Genomic DNA, 25,555 nt, shown 5'->3' with positions numbered 1-25,555 from the left:
AATTTGCATTTGTTCTTGTAAACCTCATAGGCTGATTGATATTCATCAGATATTCGGTACTAGTAATCTGCTATATGATCTTCAGCTGGTTTTCAAGATCAGAACATGCAACTAACACATAACTGAACCTTATAAATATAATTTTTTGCTTTGCAGGAAAGTGCTGCACGTCTTGAGGAATATAAGAAATCAATTGATGGGAAACTTGCTCTCCGTCATAGTAATCTGAATCCTGAAAGGCCTGGTAACTATGTAGCGAAGCATGTCATCTTCATAAATTTTCTGTTGTTTTTTGACTGTATTCTGCTAGAAAGTTAGGGATTCAATCATTCAAGTTTAGGATTAGTTACTACTATTTCATGATTGTGTTAGATGTCAAAAAGTTACATGAGCCCTATTACCTTGACATTTAATAAAACTAAAACAAAATGATCTATGGACATCCAGACATCAGAATTTGCCCCTCCGCAAATGCAAGTGACATACCCAATAACATTTTTAGGTGAGGAGATGCAATATTTCATCACAAGTGATGGCATGCAAAAAAATTGATAGGTACTTGGACTATATTATTTTTTTTTCCAATTCTGGTTGTGATACCCCAAAATTATGAAGGGAATTGATCCTGCTGGTCCTCACCTCAACAGCTGATACGCAAACCATTCTTTGTGTTGTTACAAATTTTTATTATTGATGCTGTCAGATGTCCCTATGCAAGAAAATATGGAGTTTTGGATTCACACAAAAATTAAGGTTTTCTTTTTGCATTCTAGTGAAATTGGTCTTCTTATGTGTGAAGTATGGAGGAGAGGTGGCGAGCTATGTCTGTCCTTTTTTTAAAAAATCTGATACAAGATCCCTTGTCCATGTGCCTGAGTCCTGCACCCACCCCACTCCAACCCACAAAAAAAAAAAGAAAAATCCAGCATCAGTTGGCTACATACAGTATATCCTGTTAGCAGTTTCAACCAAGACTCTGGTGTTGGCATGATATGCTTATTATGGTGGAATATAGTATGTCCACTTGGAATGCGCTGGTATGGAAAGTTATGCTAGCTTGCAGATTCACAACATGCATGCTTGGATAGGCTACTTTATTCATTTTGTTTTAAATAGATCAATTATATTGCTTTGTACTAGTGCTTAGACATGTTTTAGACAAATAAATATAGTCTTAATTAGTCCGTAGAAATTGGGAATCATTAATCATCTCACATATCTATACATACTGGGATTTAACACTTGCATTGCGTGATTTGTCAAAGCTAACATTTGTGAACAGTTGTATACACCTATTACAATACAAATAAGCTCAAATCTATGATATAACAATATGAGTATATGCAACTCTTTTTACACGTTAATAGCAGACTTTTAGTGTTGTAAAAATATTGTCAGTACTATGGGAAGTTCATATTACTAATGGTACTAAGGAAAGCCTATATACTATGTCATACCAATTTATAACCTTTGGTCAAACTACATGCCGACTTTTATTGCTATTATGTTCAATTGTTGATCACAGTTTCAAATCCTATCAGAAAAGGTAGTTATGAAGTGATTCAGATCATTTTGCAAAGATACTAAAAAGTTGTTTAGATTGGGTATGGGTTAAAACAGGAAAATTCAGCATAAGGCTATACTGCTACATACTAGCATGTACTGATGCATATTGAAACAACACAAACTGATACAAAGTCAATATGCATTTATACAGGTCAGCACACTTGATAGAGGTGTGCACCCTTGTACCAGGTGGATAAACTGTCAGCACATATATGTTGTTGATATTGCATGAAAGGGAAGGTGCTCTGAATGTTTATTACATCAATGTATGTGTAACAACCCAGGACCTCACCCAAAATAGCTAGCCGGAAGGTATTATTTGCGTTCCTTGATCCTGTATAAGTACCCAAGATCTACCCAGCGAATAACTGATGTGGGACTAAACACACGCTCGCACGGATCCTCACATACTCCCTCCGTTCAAGCCCTGACGTCCTCGTCAGGCTAAGGGTTCAAATCCATTCGAATCTAATCACAAATACCACGATCAGCCCGTGGTCAGTTCCAATAGATCCGTGCTCCAGTGTCTCCTAGTCCACATAGGTTATGGGCGGGGTCCGCTCTGATACCAAATGTCACGCCCCCGCCTCTGCGAGGCACGTGAGGCACCTAGTGCCCACGTGGGGGCCACATGAGGGGGGAACATGGGGCTCCTCTGCCAGATATTGTCCGGTTCTGGGGCTTCACGCAAGCGTCCTTCACCCCTCCCCGATTTTGTTTTCCACCCAAAATGCGTCTGCAGGATTAGGAGACACCCACCTCATATGCCCAGGCTCTGGAACGAGTCTTTCCGATGTGGGACTATTGGGCCTCACACCCTTCCCACCATCGGACAAGAGTCGTTCTCGGCTCTGATACCAAATGTCACGCCCCCGCCTGCGCGGGGCACGTGAGGCACCCAGTGCCCACGTGGGGGCCACATGAGGGGGGAACACGGGGCTCCCCTGCTAGATATTGTCTGGTTCTGGGGCTTCACGCAAGCGTCCTTCACCCCTCCCCGGTTTTGTTTTCCACCCAAAACGCGTCTGCAGGATTAGGAGACACCCGCCTCATATGCCCAGGCTCTGGAACGAGTCTTTCCGATGTGGGACTATTTGCTTTGATGTAATCCGATGCCTTGCACGTCTACGCGGCCCGCCGTGCGGGCGTGCGGCGTCTGCCGCGCCTCGGGCTCGGGGCGTGACAGATTTGGTGGTATCAGAGCCAGGAAGGTCTTCCGGAAAGACATCAGGGTATTCATTCACTACTCGAATATCTTCCAATCTTTGATCTGATTGTCTGGTATCAACCACTATGGCAATATACGCCATACTCCCCTTTCTAAGCAGCCGCTTAATTTGCATAGCGGAGACAACTCGAGGGGAGGTATAAGCACCACTCGAAGCTGAATTCGGTATCTCCGGGGATCTGAAAGTTTACCCGTTTCTCATGGCAGTTAATGGTGGCAAATTGTGATGCTAACCAGTCCATACCGAGGATTATGTCAAAGTCATGCATATCTATAACTATCAAATCAGCAGGCAAGTCTCTACCTACTATCTGAATCGGACAAGTCTTGCAGACCTGGTTACCAATCATCCCGCTCCCGGCAGGAGTGCTAACATGCAGATCATACTCTAATTGCACATAAGGCAAGTCATGTTTTTGCACAAATGTAGATGACACAAAAGAATGCGTAGCACCAGAATCAAATAATGTATGAGCATAAACAGAAGCAACTGGCAATGTACCTGTCACCACAGTGTTGGATGCCTGAGCATCCTGCTGAGTCAGTGCATAAATACGACCCTGTGTGTGCGGTCTCCCCCCTTTCTGCTGCTTAGGAGAAGAAGGCTGAGCTGACTGAGCCGGAGCAGGATAAGTTTGCACTTGCTGGGTTCTTGTAGTTTGAGGCCTCTAAACTGATCGAAGGTCCTGTTGAGGACACTCAGCTACCTTATGACCCTGCTGGCCGCATCTGAAACAAGCACCGGATAATCGTCTACAGTGTTCAGTCTTATGCATACCACCACATGCATCACACTTATGCTTCTCTTGCTGAATAGTTTTTCCATAAGATCCTTGCTTCCCTGATTGCCAAGATTGATTATGAGATTTTGCAGTCTTGCTAGAATTCTGTCCACTGCAAGCATCATAATCTCTGCTTCTCTTCTTTTGTTTCCTATCTTTGGCATCATATGTTTCTTTCCAGACAATTTCCAGATTCTTAGCCCTGTCTACCAGATCATCATAGTTCGTCGAGTGTATTGCGGCCAAACTCCGACGTAAGTGAGGCTTCAATCCTTCTTCAAATCTTCTCATCCGGGACTCTGCATCCATGACGAGGGTGGGAGCAAACCGAGATAGCCTGTCAAACTCTACCTCATACTCATCCACAGTCATAGTTCCTTGATTCAGATTGAGAAATTCCCTCTCTAGCTCCCTCAGGCGACTGGAGGGAAAATGCTTGGAGTAGAATGCGGTGCGGAATCTTTGCCAGGTAAGTGCCTCCTGCTCGGGTGCCAATGTGCGCTCCACAGACATCCACCAATGATGAGCTCGGTCCTGAAGCATATAGGTGGCAAATCTGACCTTTTCTTCATCGGTGCACTCCATTGCCCTGAAGGCTTTCTCCATTTCATCTATCCAGGTTTCGGCCTCTTGAGGACTAGTAGTGCCTTTAAAAGCCGAAGGTGCCATTCTCTTGAATTCTGTAATACTCTTTCTTTGCTCAGGAGGAGCAACATCCTGCTGGACTGGTTGCTGAGGTTGTTGCCTCTGTTGGCGTACTAACCCGACGACCTCCTCGATCAGTTCGAGCACCCGAGTTTGATTTTCGGCGGCAGCATCTGGAGTTGATTGACCCTGGGCCCCTGAGTTATGCGGTGCCTCGCCCGCTTGGTTAGTGGGGGCTCTTCCCCGAGAGCGCCCAACCATCCGATTCAAGCTACGGACACGACGAGGCGGCATTCTGATTCAGTAAAAATATATAAATATTATAAATTTATCCAAACAGAATAATACATAATAGTTAACAAAACAAATGAACATTATCCCCTTATCTGGTTCCTACCCATCTCTCAACTTTCCGACGAATCCTAGAGATCCTAAAACTTAAGCTCCATCCGACTATTTCAAACACAATCCCTAGGAATCTGAAACCTGAGCTCTGATACCACCAAATCTGTCACGCCCCGAGCCCGAGGCACGGCAGACGCCGCACGCCCGCACGGCGGGCCGCGTAGACGTGCAAGGCATCGGATTACATCAAAAAAAATACAGATGTTCAAGACTTTATTTAAGGATTAATAGCAGATGCTTAAAATTGACAAAATACTTAAAATCATTCAAAAGCAGTCTTACAAAACTCCAAAATAACATATGCCAACATAATTCAAATCTCCAAACTAAACTAACTAAAATGCCAATAACTGAAGAATCATCGGAAACTCTAACGCACTCCCCAATCCCGTGCGATCAAGCCTCTGGATCTGAAAAATGGAGAAAACAGAATAATGAGCTACACTAGCCCAGTAAGCAACAAAATACCCCAGAGTGGGGTCAGAGCATATCAGATCAAAATACAGGATAATGTCTGGAAAAATCATAAATAACATCGTTTTGTTGTTTTCAAAACTTATTATCATTTTTTTCAAAAACTCTTATACCAGAATCTCAACATAATAGGCTACGGCCACGTAACCCAGTGGCATGGGTTGCACAGAGTGCCAGAAACCACTATTGTTAGTCACCGGTAGAAACAGTGTCTAGAAACTACTATTCTAATCACCGGTGGCGCGGTGTCGAAACCGGTTCCTCACAGATTACAAGTCGACAGGTCCAACGTATAATCCCCATTGGCGGGGCCAGAACAGAATGGAACAGATCATAGCCATGCTGAGAATACATATATATAAAAACAGATTTCATAAATTTTCCAGTCAAAGTTTACGGATTTCAGAGCATAATTTTCAAATAAAATTTAACATGCCAGACCCATTTTACTAAATACAAAATATATTTCAGAATTTAATCTATTTATCAAATAATTTGAAAATCATACTTGAAGTATTAAGTTACTTACCTCTTCTCGCTTAATCCCTACTTAAGATAGGCGGATCAGGTTCACCTGTTTAAATTTAATTAATTTCTTGTTAATTTCAGAGCTAAGCAAAAATCCAAAAATAATACTATTGGGCGCGGCCCAACAGGGCCCAGAATTGGTCCATAATGAACATGGCCCGATAGGGCCCACATCAGACACGGCCCAATGGGCCCACATAGACTCGGCCCAATAGGGCCCTCCCAAGGTTGGCCTCTAATTTGTTCATTTATGCAATAAAAATTCGTTTCAGGGACCAATGTCTAATTACATAGCACCGTTCCGTAATAAAACTTGGGTAAAAGGACCAAACAAATATAGTTGAGGGTCTTTATGTAATAAATCTTTCCTACAGGGATCAAATACAAATTTCAGAATACCTTTTTGTGAAATAATATACTGTCAAGGGCTGAACTGAAAAATTCCATTTATTGGCCAAATGGGTTCGGATTTTGGGTTCCGGGTTTCGGGTTCCGGGTTCGGATTTGAACTGGGCCCAAGTTGGGCCCACAAAGGTACTGCCCAACTGGGCCCAACCGGACTGGACTGGGCCCAAGTTGGGCCTGCAATGGATGGGCCCAACGGGCCCAGTTTGGCCCGTGATGGGCCTCCTCCTTCCCCAAACCCCCCACGGACAGGGGAAGAAGGAAAGACAGAAGAGAGAGAGAGGGCCGGCGGGGTGGCCGGCCTGGGTGGCCGGAGGTCACCCCTCGGTCGACGGCTAGCCGGCCGCCATGGTGGCCGGCGACTGTTGCTGTGGCCGACGGGAAGGAGAAGCAACCGACTCGGTTGCTTGGGGCTGAAACAGGGAGAACAAAATCCATGAAAGCAAGGAGGAGGGAGGCTTACCGACGGTCGACGGAGGTGGCGGATCCCGACCGAGCGTGCCACCGGATCCAACACCATCACCACCCGGGTCCCCTATTTCTTGATCTATTTTGGCCATCGGAACGCCCCGCCGCCGTTGGTCTCTAATGGATTATTTATGCAACACAATTTATTGGAGGGACTAATACTTAATTACAGGGTACTGTTCTATAATAAAACTTTAGTGGAGGGACCAATCAAATATATTTGGGGAGCCTTATGTAATAATCTTTCTTATAGGGACCAAACATAAATTACAGAATACCCTTTTGTGAAATAATATACTGTCAAGGGCTTATCTGCAAAATTCCATTTATTGGCCAAATGGGTTCGGATTTCGGGTTCTGGGTTTCGAGTTTCGGGTTTCGGATTTCGGGTCTGAACTGGATTTCGGATTTCGGATTCTAGGTTTCAGGTTTCGAGTTTTGGGTTTCGGGTTTTTGGTTTCGGGTTCGGGTTCGGGTTCGGGTTTCGAGTTCAGGTTCGAGTTCGGAACGAATTTCGGGTTTGGACTGAGTTTCAGATTTGGGCCTTTTCGGGCCATGCCCATTATGGGCCAACTCTGGGCCCTGTTGGGCCATGTACAATAGTATTATTTTTTTTTAGTTCTGCTTAGCTCTGAAATTAACAAAAAATTAATTAAATTTAAACAGGTGAACCTGATCCACCTATCTGAAGTAAGGGCTAAGCGAGAAGAGGTAAGTAACTTAATGCTTCAAAGTGCATTTTTTCTAAATTATTTGGTAAAATAATTATTACTGGATTAAATTTTAAAATATGTTTTGTATTTAGTAAAATGGGTCTGACATGTTAAATTTTGAAAATCATGTTATATGCTCTAAAATCCGTGAAATATGACTGTACAATTTATGAAATCTATTTTTATATATATACATTCTCAACATGGCTATGATATGATCTGTTCTGTTCTGGCCCCGCCAATGGGGATTATTTATGATTTATTCCAGTCATTATCCTGTATTTTGACCTGATATGCTCCGACACCACTTTGGGGTATTTTGTTGCTTACTGGGCTAGTGTAGCTCATTATTTTACTTTATCTGTCTTTCAGATCCAGAGGCTTGATCGCACGGGATTGGGGAGTGCATTAGATGTTCCGATGATTCCATCAGTTATTGGCATTTCAGTTAGATTAGTTTGGACATTTGAATTATGTTAGCAAATGTTATTTTAAAATTTTGTAAGACTGCTTTTGAATAAATTTAAATAATTATGTCAGTTTTGAACATCTGTATTTGCTTTGATATGATCTGATGCCTTGCATGCTTGTGCGGCCCGCCGTGCGGGCGTGCGGCGTCTGCCGCGCCTCGGGCTCGGAGCGTGACAGATTTGGTGGAATCAGAGCCGAGGACGGCTCTTGTCCGATGGTGGAAAGGGTGTGAGGCCCAATAGACCCACATCGGAAAGACTCGTTCCAGAGCCTGGGCATATGAGGCGGGTGTCTCCTAATCCTGCAGACGTGTTTTGGGTGGAAAATAAAACCGGAGAGGGGTGAAGGATGCTTGCGTGAAGCCCCGAAACCGGACAATATCTGGCAGGGGAGCCCCGCGGTCCCTCCTCATGTGGCCCCCACGTGGGCACTGGGTGCCTCACGTGCTCCGCAGAAGCGGGGGCGTGACATTTGGTATCAGAGCCGAGGACGACTCTTGTCCGATGGTGGGAAGGATGTGAGGCCCAATAGTCCCATATCGGAAAGACTCGTTCTAGAGCCTGAGCATATGAGGCGGGTGTCTCCAAATCCTGCAGACGCATTTTGGATGGAAAACAAAATTGGGGAGGGGTGAAGGACACTTGCATGAAGCCCCAGAACCGGACAATATCTGGTAGGGAAGTCCCGTATTCCCCCCTCATGTGGCCCCCACGTGGGCACTAGGTGCCTCACGTGCCTCACAGAGGCGGGGGCGTGACATTTGGTATCAGAGCCGAGGACGGCTCTTGTCCGATGGTGGGAAGGGTGTGAGGCCCAATAGTCCCATATCGGAAAGACTCGTTCCAGAGCCTGGGCATATGAGGCGGGTGTCTCCTAATCCTGCAGATGCGTTTGGGTGGAAAATAAAATCGGGGAGGGGTGAAGGACGCTTGCGTGAAGCTCCGGAACCGGACAATATCTGGCAGGGGAGCCCCGCGGTACCCCCTCATGTGGCCCCCACGTGGGCACTGGGTGCCTCACGTGCTCCGCGCAGGCGGGGGCGTGACATTTGGTAGCAGAGCCGAGGACGGCTCTTGTCCAATGGTGGGAAGGGTGTGAGGCGCAATAGTCCCACATCGGAAAGACTCGTTCCAGAGCCTGAGCATATGAGGCGGGTGACTCCAAATCCTGCAGACGCGTTTTGGGAGGAAAACAAAACCGGGGAAGGGTGAAGGACGCTTGCGTGAAGCTCTGGAATCGGACAATATCTGGCAGGGGAGCCCCGCACTCCCTCTTCATGTGGCCCCCACGTGGGCACTGGGTGCCTCACGTGCTCCGCGCAGAGGCGGAGGTGTGACATTTGGTATCGGAGCCGAGGACGGCTCTTGTCCGATGGTGGAAAGGGTGTAAGGCCTAATAGTCCCACATCGGAAAGACTCGTTCTAGAGCCTGGGCATATGAGGCGGGTGTCTCCTAATCCTGCAGACGCATTTTGGGTGGAAAACAAAACCGGGGAGGGGTGAAGGACGCTTGCATGAAGCCCCAAAATCGGACAATATCTGGTAGAGGAGCCCCGTGTTCCCCCCTCATGTGGCCCCCACATGGGCACTAGGTGCCTCACGTGCCTCGCAGAGGCGGGGGCGTGACAGTATGGCTGCAAAATCAGATTGAAAAAGCAATTATATAGTGATTGACATTTCATCAGCCACAACTCGCAAACATTTGCGGTTGGAGAGAATTTTGAGAACCGGTCTGTAGATAAATTAGTGGATATTCTTTGGACTTTCCAGGTATTGGGTTATGGTGTTTACAAATGGTTACCTAATTTTGCTGTCCTTAGGTACTGTTCATCTTTGGAATGATTTTTTTTCTTTTTTGGGGTCTAGGATAGCTCCTCATTTAACTCTCATTCTTTTCTGGATACTAGACTACTCAATTACTTTGTACACTGAGTGGTTGATGAAAGGTTTCAGAAACTATTCCCCCTTGGCTGGGCCCATCAAATTTATGTTACAGGAATTCTCTATTTCCTTCAAAAAATTCAGTGAAAAGTAGAAAAAATATTAGAGATGGAAACATGCCAAGGGGAAAAGTTGTATTATTTGGAATGATGGAAGCATGCCAAGGGGAAAAAGTTGTATTATTTGGAATGATTGAATGTACGATTCCAATGTTTTCAGACAGAATGTCTTGAACTGACAATATTTAAGGACAAGGTCATATCTAAACCAGCAAAAAATGCTAAATAATTGTGTCACACATCACTTTGCAGTCTATGTTATTCGACTGCTTGATAATGATCTAAAACTACAGAGATGTAATGATGTATAATTGTTGACTTGATGTTAGGGATGGCAACGGGTTGGATAGGCAATTACCTGTACTTGCCTCAAGGCCGGGTGGGTAGAGTTAGAAGGGGCAGATTGGAGGATTAGGTTGGGTAAAGCTGTAAAAATCAATATTTTTTGCGTACAAATCATTTTTTTTGCCTCGTTAGGGGATTTCTGAAGAGTGATATATATCTGGGTCGGGCACGGGGCGGGTTTTGCCATTACTCATACCCGCCTTGGATCCATAGCGGGTCGGGTAGAGGCTAGAGTAAAAATATACGGCTTAGAAAGAAAATGATTTTTAAGGGGGGCTTAACTTAGTTTGGTTGGGCTTTAAAAACCATTTCACCCAGATTCTGTCTTCTACTGTTAAAAAAGTGCTAGAGTCAGACATCAAGGATAGGCAAGGGAGAGAGTGCAGACATCTTGCAACCCAACAGAGAGCAAAACTTGTTTGCAAGGTTTGCCATCTTTGGTAGCGGATCTCGTACCGTTGCCATCATGGTATAGTGACAGTATCTTGGTAAGGGGTAGGTTCAGCTTACCAATACTCAATACACCTCTCATACCGCGTACCGATAGGTATACACCAGTATTGACCCCTACGACATACCATACTTGGTTGAGTGATTAACTTAGCTAGTCTTCGCCTTTGACCTGACCAGGAGAGAATATACGGTCAAGCCAAGCCACCCTTCCTCACCTGCCCGAATGGAATACATATTTCCATCATCTAGTTGAGAAGGGAAAAGGCCCGACATGGAACTAGATCGTGAGTCTTCTAAACAATTACATTATGGAGAAGTCCATTCTCGTCATAATCGATCCATATCCTACCATAATGCTTGGAGTACCAGGCTTGCTTAGGTTTCCAATCTAGCTTACTATGCTAAGTGCGAAGGAATTTCTCTAAGATCGCACAAGCTAGCTAAAGGTGAAATTTGGAAATGGCTATGAACAACAGACATTTTCGCACATATGTTTTACCCCTCCATTTGCTACCCATGTCCCTTCATCCCCATCCTCATCCTTGTCCAAATCTTTTGCCTTCTTGTGCCACCATCCTTTGTTCTCTTTGCTTTTCTCTTCTACTTTGCATAGGCACTATGTGGAACCCTAGTTGCTCACAAAATGTGGCCATTTTTTAAAACTCTTGGTTCCATTTTGGAAGTTATGCATAAAACAAACTATATGTAGTAATAGAAGTTTCATCTTCTTTTCCATTTTATTCTATTTTTTTATTAATTTGTATTTATAATTGATTAAGTAGTATTTTCTTCATTAACTTCTATAATTTTTAGATTTAGGAGGAAATGTATGTGTATATTGTTTATCTAGATCTACTTATGAACAATACGTGGTGAATAGTTAATAAGACTTGGTAAATTCAAGAAATTACTTGATTATGTGATCCACATGGATGATCTAACGAATGATGATTGAAGGATATTGATTTTTAGATTTTGCTGATTGGGATATGCTAACAAATTCTAACTTTGGCTTAGTTATAACCTGAGGTATCAATTTTTTTTTTAAAATAATTGAATTTGTTTGAAAATTGTGGTTTTGCCAACTTCCTGTCATATCTCATGGAGGAATGTTTTGTTTTTAGCTAAAACCAAATGTCTGCTTTTGTTAGTATTCTTCTGTGAAGCTTAGAATGGACTTCCTTCCATATTTATATTTAAGATAAAGATGTTATCCAACTACTGCTTAATAGTTTTTAAAATAACAAAGTAAATTTTCAAGTGATGTTCTGAATTGTCTTGTCGAATAGTACATCTATGGTTACAAGTACTTTTATGAAGTTGATGGGTTTAAAGAAGGCACACTGGGGTTGGTCATGGGTCTATTACCAACTATCAGGAATTAGGAATGAGTGAGGGTATTCTTAGTGAAAGCTATGAGAAATTTCACCCTCAGCTAAGTGATTATTAACAGATGAGATGACAGAGTCTGTTGTCTAGTAGCTCTCTTAGATGACATACAGTCTGCTTTCTAGTAGCTTTCTTACACAATGTTTTAGAAAAGGGCTGATGCCAGCCCATGTCAGTCACTGGATGTTACAACACCTTTATCGACAAACTGTTCAGCCAGTACTCTGTATCCGTATGAGTGGGTATTTATGGGCTGTACTGATGCTACTTGAATCCTTGCTCTTATATGCTCAATCAGTTTTGGCAGATTTTTGGTATCTTGCTATTCATGATCTTCTTTCTCAATTTTTTTTTTTCTGGGTGTAATTTAAAGGTTTCTCAGCATTATACTTGTTCCACTAGTCTATAACATATTAAAGAAATGAAAGTTTTAAAATTTGGAATATACCATTAAGATTTTGTATGTTGCAACCCCCGCCCCCCCCCCCCCCCCCCCCCCTCGTCCCAGGGGGCGAAAATAAAAACTCTCCTTAACAGAAAGACTATTTCCATGCAATCTCCTAGAAGCACTCAAATATCAGAAGCATAAAGAAGATATAGTGCCAAAAAATGTAGTTGCATAATTTAGATTCCAATCTAATGGTATCAAAAATAAAGACACCATTGCTCTTTCCTGATGCCATATTATCGTAAATATTGACCACTCTATCATATTCCATTCAGATTCAGATCATAACACTCTATTGAGGTCACGTAGCAAGTTTTCCTTTTCTTTACTCTATAGTTTCTTCCATAAAAAAAGAGAAAAAAAGATAAGTGAACGAAATATAGAATATCTTTACCATAACTAAGTGAATGAATGATTCCAAATATCAAAAATTATCACATCTATCCATCAAATGTTTTCTTCATAGTTATGCATTATTTTTATTTTTAAATTTGATTTTTAACTATTTTCTGTTTTAATTCAGTCTGCTTTTATTTTTTACATTAAGTTTATTTTTTTATTTTCCATATTCAATTTTGTATCCTTCTAAACCTTCTCTGATGTCCGTTATATCTTCTTGTTAGAAATGGCTTATGGAGGACTGGATGCCAAACAAATGTCATGAAGTTAAAATTTATAATTATGTTTCTTTCATACCTTGGCATATTAAGAAACACTTTTTTAAAAATAATACAACAAAATCCTATGATTTCTTGTGGCTTCTATAAATAGGTAGCTTCTTCCTTTTTATGCCTCTGTTGTTCTAGATGCACGGTGTACATATATTTTTCCTCTATTTAACCCTCAGTTTATTCATAGGTGTTATTTATATATTTTGCTTTCTTTCTCCTTGGTACTTGACGTGTAATGAATACAACATACTATATTTTCCAATTTCTTTACAAAAGACAAATTATTTTCATTCGATATGATGCTTATTAATGAAAATGCAAATCCAACTTTATGACTATAGAAGTCTTTTATTTATCAATAATGTTGATCAGATGGCTTAGGGTTTTAAGTAAATAGTGAATTATTGTTGAAGCTTTTTATGTTTTAAGCTTGGGATTGGTGCTAGCAAGGTTTGGAGTCTTGGTGTCGGGCACCATACTGGTATGTTACCGGTTTAGTACGGGGACACACGCTGTACCTAGATATCTTTCGAGTCATTTTTTTTACTTCCTATCTCGGTACTGCTTGAATCTGGGTAGTATAGGTCGATATGTACCCTGGGTCACCTCGATACATCTTGGTATGCCTCCGTATGAGTCGGTATGGGTTCGAATGAGGCCTGTACCAACCCGAATACTGGGTGGTTCGGGGTGGTAGGGCAAACACTGCTCTAGCCTCTTTTAATCCCTCTGAAATCATGTCTTTTTTTTTTTCTGATCTTGAACTGTAGTGGATGAAACATAGTTGATTCCAAGATGACCTATTCAATTGCTTCAGATCACTAGTTTTTTATAATTTTATGAGATTTGGCCTGTCATGTTTGGGCCACCATGTAACTGCCTAGCAGCCTATGTTAAATCTTTGACTGTTCCATATATGGTTCACCTGCATTTTATTTTTATCCGCTGAAATTCTTTTTGTGCATGAAAAATTTAGACCCATGGTAGTTTTATCATCATCATGCACACCTTGCTTACACAACAGGTGTCCATAAGTTTTGCCCTAGTGATGCTAGGGAAGCTGAATTTTCTCTCTCTCATTTCCTTTTGAATGATGCCTGAGTTAAATTATTATATTTATTCATCCTGTGCAGTCATCAGAGCAGATGTCTCTCTTACATAATAATATTTTGATGTTTTCTTCCAGACTCCGGTTTTCTCAGAACATTGGACTCTAGTATTAAACGCAATACATCAGTTATTAAAAAGCTTAAATGGATAAACGATGAGCAACGGGAAGGGTTGATGGATGAGTTAAGAAGTGTCAACTTAAGCAAATTTGTCAGTGAAGCTGTGGCAGCTATTTGTGATGCCAAGCTTAGAACTTCAGATATACAAGCTGCTGTGCAGGTATCAAATTGACAATTTACATTTTTGTTCCTGCATTGCTTGCAAATATCGTCTTTATCTTTGTGTCCAGCTTGAACTTTGTTAGTTATTAGAAAACATCTCAAATCTCTACTGACTACTTGATAGGATTCTAGGACCTTTTACATCTATCCTTTTAGTTGGTGCATATTTAAATTGTATACCCATATAATATTCCTAAGACATGGATTGTGTGCTTTGTTTTCTTATTTTTCTTGCATTAAGTTTGGCTTTTTGTTTAAGAATAGTCCAGAAGAAAAACGTCAAATCATTTCATCATACTTGCAGTTGTTTCCATGTATCTTACTTTGTTTTGGTCTTTTTTGTGGTCAAGTTTTCTGAATTGGGAGTTGTTCTTGGGTTCTATTTTTCTGCTATTTATATCGTATTTGGCCCCCCTTTTTTCTAATATTTGAATGTGATTAACTATTTAATCCTTACTGGGTTTGTCTCAGAAAACATTTAATTTTGTGAAACCATTTCTGAAAATCTTGGTGTTACAACATTTTTTTTTTTAACTATTCATTTCTAATTTCATTGTTCTTAGTTTTGATCCTGCATTTACATCAGCATTTTCATTTCAGTTCTGTTTGCAGCATGCTCACAACCTTTTTAGTGCCTGATAGTTTGTTGCGTACTTCGAAGCTTGTCTTGTACTTGTCTTTAAGTAGAGCATAATTACAATAAAGTAATAGGTAATGTGAATTATGTTTTTTTCATTGAGTTTGGAATTGATGTTATGGGGTACATGATGTTTTGTCAAGTTACTAGGTGTCCAAAAGATAAGGATCGCCGAACCGGTACTGGTTTGTGCCGATACCGGTTCAGACTGGTTCGAACCGGTATCAAACCGGCCACAGCGCACACACAGCGAAGGCGAGTGTGAGCACGCGCGAAAATGCCACAATGCGCTACAGTGGATTTAAATGCACTCTAGCAAAGCTACAGTGCATTAAATGCCACTGTAGCATAGCTAGAGTGTATGGCTATAGTGGCATTAAATGCCACAGTGGACTGGACTCGGTGCCGGTTTGCACTAAGTCCTGGTCGAACCAGACGGAACCGGTCCGGTTCCGTTTGGTTCCGCCTTGTACCGGTCGGGGCCGGAACCGTTTTGTGTAGCCGAACCAGACCGGTCGGCGCAGGTACCGGTTCAGTACGGGCTGAACCATACCGGCCGGTTCAGCATATCTTGCCAAAAGCATATGTATTTGATGTGTATGCAGTTGTCTATATATTGTAACATGCAACTAATTGCATCTATTTCCTGATATTTGCTAAAATTGGTAAATGATAAGCCAAACTTACATTAAATTTGACTTATACGTAGAATTGCTAGAAGTTGATGTGTAATTGGAGGGTCAAGCCTATGAAATGTCTAGTTATTCATGAAATTCAATTTAAAGTGTTTAGATAATGGTCGGCGGAATTGTCCCGAATCGGGCAGTTTCGGCCGATTCGAGCCGTACCGGTGGCTCACCGGTACGGTTCCGGCAATAGAAACGAAATCCATTGCCGGAGGCGGAGGAGAAGGAAAAGAGAGAGAGAGAAAGAGAGCGGAGGAGAGAGGATGGCGGAGGCCGGCAGAGGGCCCTTTTGCGATTTACGCGGCTGTTCCCCAGGCGGAGGAGAAGGAAAAGAGAGAGAGAGTAAGAGAGCGGAGGAGAGAGGGTGGCGGAGGCCGGTAGAAGGCCCTTTTGCGATTTACGTAGCTGTTCCCCAGGCAGAGGAGAAGGAAGAGAGAGAGAGAGAGAGAGCGGAGGAGAGAGGGTGGCGGAGGCTGGCAGAGGGCCCTTTTGCGATTTACGCGGCTGTTCCCCTGTTTCGTTCGAAACAAGGGAACAATCGCGTAAATCGTGAAAGCGCCCAGCATCGGCCTCCGCCGGGCCTCTGCCATGCCTCCGCCACCCTCCGCCGGCCTCTCCCTCCCTCCCCCGCTCTCTCTCTTTTTCTCTCTTGTTCTCCCTCTTCCCTATCTGTTCTACTGTGTCCGTACGAGCCCGGCATGGCACGATACAGGCCCGTACCGACTCGTCCTATTGGAAAACTAGTATGGTGCCCGGTATTGGTTCCACCAACGTTGGTTTGCATAGCACCTTTTGAAACTAGATATTATGGATTAAGTGCTGATTGGCATGACACAACATGATACGGATCATGCTAGTACCTTATAAGCATGCAGAACCGGCATGTTCTTATCCGCATATAATTACTTGTTATGCTACTGTGTGAAGCAATGGCACGGGATGGCATGGCAGGAATGACACTAGTATTATGCCAGCACCTTACTGGCACACAATTCTTCCATCTATGGGATGTGGAAGTGGAGGTAGGGGCATATTGCATCTGGGAGGTAGGGTGGTGGTGCAGTGTGATGTTTTAAGAAGGGTGAAGGATGTATAAGAGAGTTTGAATCACCGTCATGGTGTGAGATTCTAGCAAAGCAGAGTGCAAAGGAGAGGGCAACTCATAGTGTTTCCATTGTACTTACACTAGTCATTCCCCCTTATGCCCTTCTATTCTTGTAAGTCAACTAAGATGTTCCAAAACAGTTATGGATTTGATGCTTCACATTGTCAGGTGGATATTTGATTAGGATCCAGCTGGAAATTGACCTGAATCAGAATAGTTGATACCCTTGTTGTATGTATTTATGCATATTTACTTGCCGTCATCCCGAACTTCATTTTGTAACTCACAATCAATTTGTGTTATCCATTTTCTTTTACTTAATCCTTCTTTTAATATATCAGTTGCTATTATCTTTTTTTTTTTTTGAAAAATCAGATCCACCTGAAATGATTTTGACACCTTTATTTGTCATCTGTATGGTTTCCATCTTTCCATTTCTACATCCTTGCTGAATCATTATTTTGTTATTACTGTCTGAGCCAGATCTTCTTCATCAACGTATTTGAAATTTTGAATCATTACTATGTACTCCTAGTGCAAATCCTTTTTGGTAGTTAAGAAAGTCTTTTTTCATTGTTCTATAGTCCCATCATATTTTACAAGGATATCAACATCTTTATGGTTCATGGATTATGCTTCTAATATGGCTTAGAGCTCTATCTATTCAACCGCCATCTTTGCTAGATCTGGGTTTCTTTCTTAGTCATGTTTTATGTGAAGAAGTTAATATGCAAAGCTGCTTGTTCAATGACGGTTTCCAACCTCTCTGCCTTGGAATTCTTGATGTAATCTATTTTTCATGTCATTTATCAATCTGAGACCTTTTTCTTATTAATTATGTATTACACCCTAGGTTTACTACTCAGTTACTTTGTTTAAGCATCTTTTAACTTTAGATTTGCCTACACGGCCCAGCCGCTTAGCTGATACCTTCTACCATAAGGTCCCCTTTTGCCTCCATTCATCCGTCTTATCCTTATATATTTTGCCATTATATGTCAATTATCAAGGGCCGAAAGAACATAACCACCACCTAACTCTTACTCTTTTCTCTCTTACTGGCCGTTTTTACTAGTCTATGCTTGGTAATCAAACGTTACCTGGGGATAACTTGACATTTCTTATGTCATTTGTTATTGTTCTGGATGCTAGGTCTGCATCTGGTGATGCAAATTAAAGCTCAGGTTTGTTCTGATGTTATACACCTGCAATTCAGGAATAGCTTTAAGGGAATGAGTTAATGTTGACAGATAAAAACCCTTTAGGATATATCCTTAATGAGTTAATGTTGTCTACACGCTCTTGATGATCTATGGTTTCTCTTACATTTACCTGTTTATGGCACAGTTGTATAATTTAGGGATAATCAATATATACAGTTCAATAAGAATGATTGTAAAAAAACACACCACAAAATTAAGATAATCTTATTAATAATTTTGTGGTTCTTCCTTGCAATGTCAAGTATTTTTGTTCCACCTCATTGTGTTATTTAAAAAGGTCGAAACACTGATCCATAAGAGTCAGAATCGTGCAGCATCATGAATCAATTTATACATTCAGGCATCTTATTCTGCTACATGGGAACATTCACTTATCTATTACTCTGATTATTTTTGTTGATCAGTCTTTTATAGGTTCTCGTAGCAGTTTTTTCTCCACTTTATTTTCAGAAAACTCTCAAATAGCATGCTTTAATTAACAGAGTCATGCCTTCTCGAGTAGAGTTAGTCTCATCTGGTTATTTGTTGATTGTACCATGCTGCCAAATTTTGTCATTGTATGTTTTATGCTCGTCTGTCTGCTTTCAGCGGTGTGCTGGCTACAAAGATAAAAGAAGAATGCAAAAGCATGGCTATAATCCTTTTTTTATTTATGTGTTCCTCTTTGTAGGTCTGCTCGTTGCTTCATCAGAGATACAAAGACATCTCTCCTTGTCTTATTCAGGGCCTCCTGAAAGTGTTCTTTCCAGGAAAATGTGGTGATGATTTGGATGCAGATAAAAACATGAGGGCAATAAAGAAGAGGAGCACTCTAAAACTTCTAATGCAACTTTATTTTGTTGGAGTTGTTGAGGATGCCAGCATTTTCGTAAATATTATTAAGGATCTTACTAGCTTGGAACATTTAAAAGATCGGGATGCAACTCAGACAAATTTGTCCCTTCTTACCAGTTTTGCTCGACAAGGCAGATATTTCTTAGGGCTCCAGCTCCATCAGCCTGGACAAGAAGTTCACGATGAGGTACTACCTAGAATTTGCTAAGTTTTATGCTACTGCTTTTGTAAGTTGACTTAGTATGGATGATGGTTAGGTCTTGTTCTGCCAAATTGGTGGACCTAATGGGAATTTTGAAATTGTTTGCATATGTGTATATATTATTCTATTTTCATTGTAAGACAATGGAAGCCAATTATTTTTATCACACCCCAACACATATGCCATCTAATAATCTGGATATTAGTCTTGTTATGTATTTAAGTATCAAAAACCTACCATCATATGTGAATACATGGTTTCAAAACTCTTGGAACGGGATTGTATGACTGATATCGTACGTTCGATGTAAAACAGGCATCGTTATAGGTGCTGGCATTGCCAAAACTGTGTACCGGTATGTACCAGCCATACTAGTCTGCACTACTCCATACTGGTGTGCAACGATGGTATCCTACCAATTGTACCAGGACACACCAAGAGTTTTTCATTTTTCCTGAAGCTCTTAGTTTTGTTATGAGACCATTGATACCAGAACCTTACCATTCTAATGGAAAAATAATGTAGGATTCGGTACTGGTATTTAAAACCTTGTACAAATATATGCTTCTACACTAAGTACTTACTATTTTCTTTTCTTCTTTGATATATTTAATGCTCAGCATCGAAGTTTCTATATAAAGTAATATAGGAATACTCCAATTGTTTATTAACATGATCATACTAGCCATCTAGCACTAGTGAGATTTCATCCTCGCTTCATTATAGATTTGTGCTCATAATTGTTTTGAAAAAACTAAAAGTCAGAGAAGATGCATTTTTGATATAGTAATAAATATCACCATCTGCTTGTTGCTGGGAGTAAGTTTGCTGATATGTGGTTGCATAATCCATCTCATAGATGATATTAAACAAGTGGACAAGTAAATACAATATTGTCTGGTTTCATAGATTGTAGTTCAAAGAAACTTGTAAGTGGTATTGCTTTTATGTGCTTGATAATGGAGAACTGGATAGCTGGCTTGTGAGCAACTATTCAATATTTAATATGCTAGATAATATTTTATAGTTAGCTTACCCAACTGGATATATTGTGGTCAGTGTTCAGTATTTAATTTGTTGAAGCTTCAATACCTTGAACAATCATCATGTTAGGGCTTAAAGTGGCTGATATCTCTTTTTGGACGATTGTGTTATCAAGTAGATAATCATAATCATGATCATCTAGCCTTTTCCCAACTATTTGGGGTCGGGTTTATGAATCCTTATTTGCCAAGTATCCTTTTCTAGGGCTACCTCTGATGTTGTTCGAAATTTCTTCATTTCCTTTCTCACAACCTCTATTCATGTTAATTTAGGTCTTCCTCTTCTTACAACCTTTAACACAAACAAAAGTACCTCTCCTTACAGGAGCTGCCTAAGATCGTTGATGTACATCACCATACCATCTCAATCGATTTTCAATCACTTTATCCTTAATTTGTGCAACCTCTAATATATTCATTTCTTAATCTATCTTTACTAGTTTTACTATACATCGATCTTAATATTCTCATTCTGCCACACTTAATTTGTTTTCATGTACCTTCTTTATCACCCAACACTTTTTGCCTACAATATTGCGGGTGTTACTGTTATTACAATACTTATCCTTATGTCTCCAAGGTAATGCATGTATCATATAATATCCTAGATGCACTTTCTACTTCATCCATCCAGCTCATGCTATTGTATATATCTTCATTTATCTCCTCATCATTTTGTACAATAGATCCTAAATTATGAAATCTATTTCCGTGGTATCTCTTGTCCATCAATCTTATTTGATAATATGTCTTCATTTTCATTCTCATTAAATTTACAATTCATGTATTCTCTTTGTTCTACTAGTTTTTAACCTTTATCCTCTAACCCTAGTCCTCTATAAATCCAATTTAGTATTTAATCTAGCTTTCTTTTCATTGATCAATGCTATATCGTCTGCAAAAAATATACACGATAGGACATCTTTCTGAATATCAGCTATGAGTGGAACGTGTTGTGGTCAGTGGTTGTATTTAATTTACTGAAGCATCAATACCACGGAACATCATTATTGGATGGCTCGAAGTGGCTGATGTCCCTTTCTAGATGATTATGTTATCAAGTAGATAATTCATGAAAAACCCTGTTAATTCACTGGTTAATATTGCTCGACCATAGTGATGTAGGTTTTAGCTTGCTCTTCAGTTTGTTCTTCATGGGGTAATGAGAAGTTGATAATCTTCTCGCACCAACCTACCTAGAGTGGAGGTGGACTACAATTTTTCCAGAGGCTATTAAAATGTTGTACTTCACATTATTGTTTACCAACAGTGACATAATGTAATTTTCATCATTTTGGTGAAGAGAACTTGAATATTCTAAATAATGTCTTCGGGGAAGATGTCAACTTTCGAACTATGTTTTGTATTCATAGGGTTCAGTGATGCCATCTGTGTTTCCTTAACTGATCAATCTCCTCACTAGATTCCCTTGGAACCATCACCCCATTTTTGGGGTCATTGGATGAGCAGATGACAACCATAACAATTTATGTATTGCATGCTTGTGGTGTTAGTGTAAATTAATTAAAATTTAATTTGATGCCTTCATGTGAAACTTCAATCTCCCATAACCTTGGTGGCATTGTTGTGTGGGGTTCATAGTGTTTAACCAGTTCCATCCCCTGTTTTTTTCTGTTTTGCCATATTTGTTGCGAACAATTCGACGCATACCATTTCCTCTATACTATCTCATTCTCATGCTGTCGTTCATGCTATTAAGTATTAACCAAATTAGTGAAGAGGTATGCAGTGATATGATATGCATATATTTTAGTCTATATAATCTTTTTATTGTTTTATCATGTATGCTAAAGTTGATTTGAAAATTTACAGAACAATAATTTCTCTAAAAATTAATCTTCGTAAATTAAATTTAACATGCATGCTGAGCAGAACTCAATCTCAAGAAGGTTTGTTCATTTTTTAAGACTATTGCATTAAAGAAACACATCAACAGATGAATAGAGAATGGATATAGACTGATCCTGTTAGAATGGATCTATGTGGTACTCCACCTTATGCAAATTCTGTGTTGTCTTCCTGCTTATTTGACTTATGTAGAGTTTAAGCTCTTTCTCCTGATTCCTGAAATGTCTTCCTGCTCATTCACATCATCACCCTTCACGGGTTGAGTTCCCATGTTGACCTCCTTAATGCTGTTTGAAGCAAGGTCTGCCGTACCGGTCCGTACCGGCCGGTACGTACCGGTCCGGCCTGAGACCGGTACCGGATCAGCGTGAAATCCGGTACCGGTAGTTTATTGTTGAAGAACCGGTACAGGACCGGTTCGGCCCGGTACGGGACCGGTTCGTACCGGTCCGGGCCGCCACCGGTACGCCGACCGGTACCGGTACGGCGGACCTTGGTTTGAAGAAGCTAAAGAAGGGTTTCTGATGCACTGGCTGATCCATTGGATGGGCATTTTCTCAAAATGATGTGTGGACTGGCTTATCCGTACCAAATAATGATCACAGACTTTTGCATGGTGGCTTAAGCATCTGTCTCCCCTACCTATGCTAGAAATTCCTTCAAGCAATATGTCCATTTTATTTCAGTGGGCAATACTTTCTTTAGGTATGTTCAATCACCTGAATTGATTCTGGAAAACTAAACCTGTAGGGCTTGAACCAGAATTGTCTTAGGCTCATATATTCCTTTTTCTGATTCAGCCTAGGACATTTGTGATAAACTGTTACATACGGCTATGGAGCGAGGATGGATGGAGGATTGGGCCTGGTTTAAATTATGAAGAAAATCCATTATTTTGCACCCTTTCTGATCAAAGATTAGTTAGTTTAAATCTAGATTCAGCAAAATATGCTCCAACAAACGCTGAAAATTTATTAGCTTTGACTGACCAGAAGGCAATTGGCATGTCCTGAATGGCTACATTTATATGTACATAAATAAATTACTGGACATAGATACGTTCAGCAGCTCAGCAGATGCTGTGAATTCTGTGTCCATCAATCTTGAAGGTTCATCTCCTTTTCTTTTCCAGGAAAAGCATGTCTTAACTTCAGCTATAAGTCTATTTTAGTCATCCCAGAATATTTCTCTCATTTTTCAGTTGCTGCAATGGCTTAATATTATAATTTACCAAAAATGTGAGAATTCTTCACATGCATGATGAAAGCTGTGTTCATGTTCCATTTTATCATAAAATGTTGGCATTGGGAAGAAAGAGTAAATTGCACTTAAAAGCTTGCTCCTATATTGGCATTTATTGGTATAAAAAGCATAGTTGCAGCACTGTTAATTTCAGATACTTATTGTTCAGAATTTTTCAAAGCTCATTTCTTCCATCTTCTTTAGCTTCGAATAGTATGCCAGAATATTAGGTACGGTAAGATTGACTTATTGGCTGTATGAAACATAGGTCACTCTTCATAGGCTTTCTTAAATTCTTATTAGATTTTATTTTGTTCAGTAAGTACTAGATTGGTCACCTTTATTTTCTGATTTTTATTATCTCTATATCTTCTAACTGTATGATTGCAGATTCCTTCTTCCTCAATTAACTTTCTACCATGTCTCTTGCAGTTCTTTAAAGGCCTTAATGTCGCTGCAGATCAAAAGAAGTTCTTCAAGAAAGCATTGCACTCATATTATGATGCTGTAGCTGAACTACTTCAATCTGAGCATAATGTAAGTTTTGGAACTGTCTAAAATTTTGGCATAATCTGAATATGCTTCTCTTAGCCTGGTTGAGCATGTGCTGCTTGCTTTGATTGTAATTCATTTGCTTTACCCTTCATTTTTGATGTATTAGTATAATCCTTTTATGTTTTTCCATGTTGGTGCAACAACTTTCCAGAAGCATTGAATAATATTCATTTTTCTTTTTACTATGCAGTCTCTTCGAATGCTGGAACTTGAGAATGCAAAGATCTTGAGTGCTAAAGGGGAGCTTAGCGATGAGAATGCAGCTTCGTACGAGAAGCTTAGGAAATCTTATGATCACTTATTTCGTTGTGTCTCCTTGTAAGATCGTTAGCCAAACTTTCTATCTTGATATTTTGCTTTGAACTTAAATGTCTCATAGTTCCTATTCTAATGTCTTTTCTTGTTTTCATGAGTAGATTAATCTCTTTATTATATTGTAATGCAAACTCAGAAATCCTGCCTTTATCTTAATATGTAACTTTGAGTGACCATTATCTTTGTATTGTTAGCTCCCTCTGAATTCCTTCCAGATTCACTGAGGAGGCCCCAGCACATGCGTTCCTTTTTCTTCCTAACAAACCTCAAACAAACTCCCAACTCCAGAATGTTCCCAGGAGAGTTATAAAACCTCTGTCTTACCTTCTCTTGTGGCATGGAAGTATGAAATGAAATCTCTTCATCTTCTTCATCTACTCCTCTCTCGTTCTTTCTTCTCGAACGTGATTCAGTAACTGGCACTTCAGTGTCAGCTACTGTTCACTATTGTGCCAGGGTATAATTGTCCTGGTTAATAGTTGTTTTATGGTATCAGAGCAGGGAATCCTCCCTGTATGTTCGTGAGTTCCTGACAACCTCTCTCTCACACAGTTCATGTCATCCGACTCAATCATCCTTGAAGTGATCTTACCTCCTCTCGATGACGAAGCCATGGCATCTCCTAGATCGACAAACAAATCCAATGAAGTCTGCAGAAGTTTCTCCAATTCTGCTATCTCCCCAAATCTGAAATTCCTCATTACCAGGATTCAATCCTTGGTTCCAACTAAGCTCACAGCTGAGACCTACCTTACCTGGCGCTCACAAATCACTCGTGTCTTCAAGGCGAGTGGTTTTCTTAACTTTCTAGACAGTACAGCACCCCCAATGTCCTCCATTGATTCAGAGGAATTCGAGAATTGGTTGTTTACAGACCAATTTTTATCCACTGCACTGTACTCTACTATCTCTCCTTCTGTTCTTCCTTTTGTGGTCAACTTAGAACACTGTCACCAGATCTGGAGGACTCTTGAAAACCGTCTGAATTCAGCTACTCGGACACACATTATCCAGCTGAAGAATGAGCTACACAATATTCGGAAGCACAATTTGTCAATGCAATAGTACCTCAACGAAGTCCGATCAAAGGTTGATGCTTTGGCAGCTGCTGGATCTAACCCAGAAGCAGAGGACATTATTCTCTACATCCTCAACGGCTTACCAACCTGCTATGACTCCTTCGCTACTGCCATTAGAATTCGTTCTTCCTCCATCACTCTTGATGAATTATATGCTCTCCTCTGTAGTGAGGAAATTATCATGAACTCCAAAGAAAAGCAACACTCTGCCTTCGATAATTCCTTTGCTTTAATGGCAGCCAGAGGACGCGGTCGTGGCCGTTTCTTCTCCACATCTCGGGGACGTGGTCGTTCAAGACAAGGCGGCTGGTCTCAATCCTCTCACAGCAGGGATACCACACCTCTCATCGAATGCCAGATCTGTCACAAGCCGGGTCATTCAGC

General features: G+C 40.7%; 1 protein-coding gene across 1 annotated transcript; it reads left to right on the top strand.

Annotated features, from left to right (window-relative positions):
- The first annotated feature begins 149 nt into the window (after positions 1 to 149).
- Positions 150 to 24,099, top strand: LOC120107438 (regulator of nonsense transcripts UPF2-like). The gene is made up of 5 exons (XM_039120715.1): positions 150 to 244; positions 14,177 to 14,379; positions 18,703 to 19,053; positions 23,655 to 23,759; positions 23,968 to 24,099. Exons 2-5 carry the CDS (start codon positions 14,275 to 14,277, stop codon positions 24,097 to 24,099), a joined length of 693 nt encoding a protein of 230 aa, XP_038976643.1. The 5' UTR covers positions 150 to 244; positions 14,177 to 14,274.
- Positions 24,100 to 25,555: the final 1,456 nt, after the last annotated feature.

The sequence above is a fragment of the Phoenix dactylifera genome, unplaced genomic scaffold (assembly GCF_009389715.1).
Source record: "Phoenix dactylifera cultivar Barhee BC4 unplaced genomic scaffold, palm_55x_up_171113_PBpolish2nd_filt_p 000864F, whole genome shotgun sequence".
NCBI lineage: Eukaryota > Viridiplantae > Streptophyta > Magnoliopsida > Arecales > Arecaceae > Phoenix > Phoenix dactylifera.
This window is presented reverse-complemented; position numbering and strand designations above follow the sequence as displayed.

What these genes read in the sequence shown, in the direction of transcription:
- LOC120107438 (XM_039120715.1), top strand. Translation starts at nt 14,275, where the DNA reads ATGGATGAGTTAAGAAGTGTCAACTTAAGCAAATTTGTCAGTGAAGCT. An exon ending in GACAAGAAGTTCACGATGAG is followed by an intron (nt 19,054 to 23,654) that starts GTACTACCTAGA and finishes TGTCTCTTGCAG; the next exon opens with TTCTTTAAAGGCCTTAATGT. An exon ending in TACTTCAATCTGAGCATAAT is followed by an intron (nt 23,760 to 23,967) that starts GTAAGTTTTGGA and finishes TTTACTATGCAG; the next exon opens with TCTCTTCGAATGCTGGAACT.